Raw genomic sequence first — 6,328 nt, 5'->3', positions numbered from 1 at the left:
TCCTCTGTAAATTTTCTATCCATTTCCCAAGGCGACGAACTTTCCGACGGATTTTCTGTCTGTAATTACAGACGGATTTTGCGACGGATTTTCAGTCTGTAATTACAGACGGATTTTCCGACAAATTTTTCGTCTGTAAATCCGTTAGTAAGGTAAAATAATTTTTTTTGTTTTTCTAATTGCAAAATAAACTTATTTTCATACAAAATAAATATAAATTTAATACAAATTTTTATCTAATTTATATTCGAATATTTATAATATTTCAAAAAATAAACAAATTCATTGTATTATGAAGTACTATAAACAAGCAAGTCAATATAATTCAAAACATAAACAAAATGTATTGATTATCAACTATAATTCCTAGTATATTGTTCAACTATACTAAAACTATCAGCTATAGTCTTCAGTGCCATCTTCATCCTCATCATCATCATAGTCCTCATCCGAAGATATTGAGGGTGGCGGCGGCGGTAGTGGAACTGCACTAGAACTACTTGACGCTCTAACCTTCTCATAATAGCTAATCTTTCTTTTGTGACACATTTAACTTAGACAATAAGAGCTATATTTCTCACTGGAAGTGCTAGTTTCCACAACAGGACTTCTAGTTGTCACAGGAGAAGAATCAGGTGATTGTTTCTTCTTCTCAGCAGTAAGAACTTGAGAGAGAGCAGCTACTGCTGCTGCTCTTTGTGATCCTTGACTTCTTCCAGTTGTCTTAGAGCTAGAACTTTTAGTTCCGGATGATGATTTAAATGCAGAGTTTAAAGCAGCCAAAGCTTCTGCTCTTTGTCTTAGTCTTCCTTGATTCAGCCCATTCAATCTATCCTGTGGCTGTGAGAGTAGAAAGTATTAGAAAGAAAGGCAAGTTCCAACGGAGTATGAAATCATCATGATCTGTGACTTGATTTGGAGATATTTAATTTAATTTAAAAACTATGAAATCATCATTGACTATAAAACAACAAAGAAAAACATAGTTTATACAATCTTAAACATGTTGCCATACCATACTGTGTAAGGCCCACATCGGTTGGAGAGGGGAACGAAGCATGCCTTATAAGGGTGTGGATACCTCTCCCTAGCATGACGCATTTTGACGAGTGAGTATGGGGGGCTTTGGCCATCATCCCTATCGTCAAAGGCAAAACCGTGAGGCCTTGTGTGCCAAAGCGGACAATATCGTGCTAGCGGGTGGTTTGGGCTGTTACAGATGGTATCAGAGCCAGAACCCGGATCGATGTGCCAGCGAGGGCGCTTGGCTCCCTTAGGGGGGTGGATTGTAAGGCCCACATCAGTTGGAGAGGGGAACGAAGCATGCCTTATAAGGGTGTGGATACCTCTTCCTAGCATGACGCGTTTTGACGAGTGAGTGTGGGGGGCTTCGGCTATCATCCCTATCGTCAAAGGCAAAACCGTGAGGCCTTGTGTGCCAAGGCAGACAATATCGTGCTAGCGGGTGGTTTGGGCTGTTACATACTGGATGTCATATCAGAAGATGAATTAAAGGCATTAGACAAGGCAGAGAAAGCTTCAGCTCTGTCTTGGTCCCCCTTGACTTGACCCATTAGACTTTTCCTGTCAACATATTCAGCAAGCATAGTTAAATAGATATTCATTGCACAACATATTTACTGTACAGCATTAGAGTAAGAAAAACAGCAAAACTTTTGTCATCAGAATTAATAACTCAGGTCTATACCTCTATAGCATGGCGAATCCCGAAGAGTAATGTCACCTTTTTCTGGAAAGAGTTCCCCTGAACCTGCATTGCATCAGGAAATAATCCATAAGGTGGCTCATTTTGAAACATGGACATGCACATGGATTACCTAATCAATTTCAGAAATCACACATATATCTGATATACTTCGGCTATGTATATGTATTGATAGCATTATGTAGCACTATAATAAATATAATAGTAACTTTTACATGCAGAAAACTGTAATCAACAACTGCAGATGATAATAATTGCCAGAACAAAGTCATTTCTAAGAAAATAAGACAAATAAAAAATTGGAATTCTGTTATGTTGTAGCACATACCGAAGCTTTAGCATGGTCCCATGGAAAGTATGTTGTGAAAAAGCATGGTTCGTTCCCTTCTGTTACTTTATATAGCGGTACCCGAGGAGATAGTCCCTCCAGTGATACAGCCTTATCTATATAGCTGAGAAAATTTTCCAGAAGAAATCAAGTAAAGGACAATATGAGAAATAAATGCTCGAATCTGTTGAGCATGTTTACCTGGCCAATTTTAAAAGCATTTTGTTTTTCTTTTGGGTCCACAGACTGGCCAATCCAAACAAACACTTCTGCACTTTTTGTACAAATCAATCAAATCATTTTTCTCTGAGTCAGATCCCCTATAGTTTGCTTCAAACTCCTCAATATCAGCTTCAGTGACCTGTTAGCAAGTATCATAAAACCTTGTAAATGCAAATAAGAACTGTGCGACAAGAAATCAGAACAAAATCAAGATCAACGCAAACAACCTTCTTGTACATTGTTTTAAAGTAGTTGTGAAGATTCTGGACAACATCCCTGGCAAGGTCCTGATTTTCAGAAACAAATATAAATGAATAATGTTGATGTACATGGCACGGAAAAAAAATGCTAAAATGCTTATATTGCATTTTGCTGTACATAAAATCATCATAACAAGAGCAGATTCCTCCACCAACAGTTGACAGACCATAAAAGTTTAATTTGAATGAATCTAGAAAAATGCAAATTACAGATATGTTATCTTGTGGCTTCAATGTTGTAAATGCATCTACAGATACGAGAAACCAATAACACTCACAGCATCATCAACACAACCAATCTGATCATAAATGGCTTGCTTTTCTTCATCCCCAAGAATTGAGATAACATTTTGCAGTTGCTGAAATTTTGCTTTAGCCTCCTGTAAATGATTAATTGAACCATAAACATCAAATTTAATAGATGGTCAGAGGCCTAATTAGACAAAAACCTGTTTGATGCTATTGTTAAATGGAGTGTTCAAAGAGCTTCAATAGTATTTTGCTGAGAAGATACTAAATTTTCATGGATCTTTCAAAAATTTTCAGAATATTAAAGGGTACAATGGAATCTTTGGATATCAACGTGGCTCCACCCTGCTTACTGTAAAACAGAAAACATTAGATAAATACCTCATCACCAGGATTCTTGTCAGGATGCAGCCTCAATGCTAACTTGTAATAAGCCTTCTTTATTTCCTGTTGTGATGCTGTTCTCTCTACACCAAGTACCTAAGAGCAAAGAAGCAAGAGGTCGTCCAAAATATCAGTGCTCTCTGCGCATTGATACAAATCAAGAAATAGAAACGGGTAATGTCATATACTCATATCTCAAAGAGTAGATGATCACCTAAGTCTTGATTAAAAACTCGCATCTGCAAGAAAAAAGCTATTTAAAACAGAAAATCATTCAAGGAATATTTTATTTATTATTAATTATAAGTTTATAACTAGCATGCCAGAAAAGAAAATGTCCTTAACACCAAGGTTGACATAAAAAATCTTAACTCAATGCATCAAATTGATCTATATTTTCAAAGTCTTCATAGGAAAATAACATATTCTGTATGTTAAAAACACAAGTACCTTATTATCAATAAACTCATCTACCATCAACAAAAATATTCATCAAAAGCATGTTCAGACATAAATTAAGAGCATGTGAAAGTGTTAGGTTAGGCTTAAGTGACATAAAAAAGATTCATCCAACCTTGATTAGCTTTGGTCTTCTTTCAGGATCAATCCCAGCCATACCAAATATCATATTTTTAGCAGAAACATCCATTTGTGTTGTGACCTCATAGCTCGCGAAAGCAACATCTCGTCTGCACTGCACCCATACCCACAATGAACAAGAAGTAAAAGAATTAATTAATAAATCTTAAAATTCTAAAAAAAATCTAGAAATAATCAAACAATAAATAAATAAACAAATAATAACTATGATTGTAAATCATTAAGAGCTTGAAGAAGAAAAAACTGACCTCCAATTAAATCACAATCCTAGGGTTTATCAATCCCAGCTACTGCATGTGCCATCAAATTTCTTCAAAATTCAAACAAAAGTATGGATCATTGTAATTGTTATCTCTTACTGCTACTATTTCATGTTTCAATGACAGGAAAAGCATTATTATATATATATAAAACCCAAAGTAGTAGTACTCTTTACTATAATGTTATCCATACTGTATGAAAATTGGAAAAAACCTCACAGCAAGCTAGCTTAGCATATAATAATAATAATAATAATAATAATAATAATAATAATAATAATAATAATAATAATAATAATAATATTGAATTTTGAAGCTCTCTGCTGCATCCTACTCACATTGAACTAACAAGTGCCAAGTTTTAAAAATTATTCCAATTGAACTTGCTTACATTCAATATTTTTATTATAAGTTCAATTTTCCTAAAACTTTCTCTAAATGTAAACTTGCAATTTGTCATGAGTTTGTACTTAATTTATTGCCTAATTCTTGAAACATATCTCATTCAGATTATTCTCCTCTGTAACATGGCATTTTGATGGTTCTTAAACACATCAATTAACCTGATTACATCATCTAGAGCAGAAAAAGGGCAAAGGATTTCACATCAAAACAGCAAACATCACCGGATTATTAAAAACTGAAATTCATGCAAAGAAGAACGTGAAGAAAACTCCATCAGCAGGGAACATACTAAGAAGATCAATAATCTTTTTACCTCTAAGAAAAATTAAACTTTATACGTTAGAAATGAAAATTCAAGAAATTAAAAAGCCTGAAAAAAACAAAAACTGAAAAGAAGAAAGCAAAGTAAGTTTATGTACTAGGTTCTTACTTGCAATCAGCAGCAATTGCAGCCAAACCATCAGTGCTGAAACCATCACAATTTTGAAGGGAAATAGCTTTGAAGTTTGGAAAAGAGCGCACCAAGAACTTCAAACTCTCATCAGTAACAGTCATCCTCTTAAGCCTAAGCTCTTCAAGAAAATGGTACTTTTCAGCAAACACCACAAGCCAAAAGTGAATATCAGCACCCCAATTTGCAGGAACCAAGTTAAAATCAGAGAAACGTGGCTTCTCTTTCAGTGTAACACTTCTTATGTTTGGGAACCTTCGGGTTAAGATCTCAGGGGACACAGAATAGCAGTTACCTATGAACACGTTCCTCCTTGACCATCTCTCAGCGTTGTACCACTTCTTGCAAACCAGTGACACAGAGCTTCTGTCCTTTCTTGATTTCAGCATCCCAATAACACGCTCAAGAACCTCATCTGGAAAAAACGATGAACCTCTTAGAAGGATCACTATCACATTGCAGCAAGAAGCAGCAGTAAAAGAAAAAAGATAGTGCAGTGAAAGGAAACACCAAAAATTGAAAAATCATGAGGAAAAAAGTTTCAACAATAAATTTTAAATCAAACTAATTACTAAAATCAGAAAAAAACAAATCTAACTAAACCTAATCTAATCAAAACCTAAAAATCCACTAATCAGAAAACAAATCTAACTAAACTAATTACTAAAATCAAACTAATTAAACAAAATTAATTGAACTTAACAGAAATTAAAAGAATTTTGAAACCAAAACCTGGAAGCATTGACTGGAGGAGATGATGGCTACGGTGCTGAGAAGATATGCGAGCCAGAACTGAGTGGGGATAAAAGGAGAGAGAGAGAGGCGCGGCGGTGGTGGGGATAGACGCTGCTGCAGGTGGCGCCGGTGTGCTGGAGCTCACCTGAGATGAAGAGAATAGGAGCTTGAGCTTGATTTGTTCTGCGAACGAGAAAGAACGAGAGATACAGGGGCTATGTTCTACTGGTTCAGTATTTAAAAGAGAGGAGAAGAAGGAGAAGGTAGATGCGGTGGTTAGGGTGGCGGCGGTGGCACTGTAAGTGAGGAAAGGAGAAGAAGAAGCTCATGCGTGCGATGGAGAAGTTCCTTGAAGGAGAGAGGAACAACTCTGATCTCTGATATTTTGTGTGTGTAAAAGGAGCTCGATTGGGTGGTGATAAAATTAGGGTTACCTTAATATTTCCGACGGAAAATTTAAATTACAGACGGATTTTCTGTCTGTAATAATTTAATAAAATGCAGCGTTCTGTTTATTTAATTATAGACGGATTTTCCGTCTGTAACTATTTTTCACAAAAAAAAAAATTAATTTTACCGACAGAATTATCGACGGATTTTGTTTTCCGTCTGTAATTTATGTTAATTCTTTTTTTTTTGTTTTTCGACAAAAAATCCCTCTGAAATTTCGTCTGTATTTCTGTGGGATAAAATCCGTTGGAAATATCT

General features: G+C 35.4%; 2 protein-coding genes and 1 long non-coding RNA gene across 3 annotated transcripts; all 3 read right to left on the bottom strand.

Annotated features, from left to right (window-relative positions):
• Positions 1,539-2,263, bottom strand: LOC110266782. The gene is made up of 3 exons (XR_002354233.1): positions 2,055-2,263; positions 1,709-1,771; positions 1,539-1,584 (listed from the first exon to the last, which is right to left on the bottom strand). It is a non-coding gene; the product is annotated as an uncharacterized LOC110266782 (long non-coding RNA).
• On the bottom strand, positions 2,266-3,818 carry LOC110266894 (chaperone protein dnaJ 6-like). The gene is made up of 5 exons (XM_021111943.1): positions 3,744-3,818; positions 3,167-3,265; positions 2,815-2,916; positions 2,504-2,563; positions 2,266-2,415 (listed from the first exon to the last, which is right to left on the bottom strand). Exons 1-5 carry the CDS (start codon positions 3,816-3,818, stop codon positions 2,266-2,268), a joined length of 486 nt encoding a protein of 161 aa, XP_020967602.1.
• Positions 3,943-6,015, bottom strand: LOC110266781 (protein TRANSPORT INHIBITOR RESPONSE 1-like). Its single transcript, XM_021111793.1, has 3 exons — positions 5,618-6,015; positions 4,865-5,341; positions 3,943-4,059 (listed from the first exon to the last, which is right to left on the bottom strand). The coding sequence occupies exons 2-3, from the start codon at positions 5,272-5,274 to the stop codon at positions 4,047-4,049; spliced, it is 423 nt and encodes a 140-aa protein (XP_020967452.1). The 5' UTR covers positions 5,275-5,341; positions 5,618-6,015; the 3' UTR covers positions 3,943-4,046.

Source organism: Arachis ipaensis, chromosome B09 (assembly GCF_000816755.2).
Source record: "Arachis ipaensis cultivar K30076 chromosome B09, Araip1.1, whole genome shotgun sequence".
In the NCBI taxonomy this organism is placed as follows: domain Eukaryota; kingdom Viridiplantae; phylum Streptophyta; class Magnoliopsida; order Fabales; family Fabaceae; genus Arachis; species Arachis ipaensis.
Note: the sequence above shows the minus strand (reverse complement) of the source record. Positions and strands in the feature narration are given on the sequence as shown.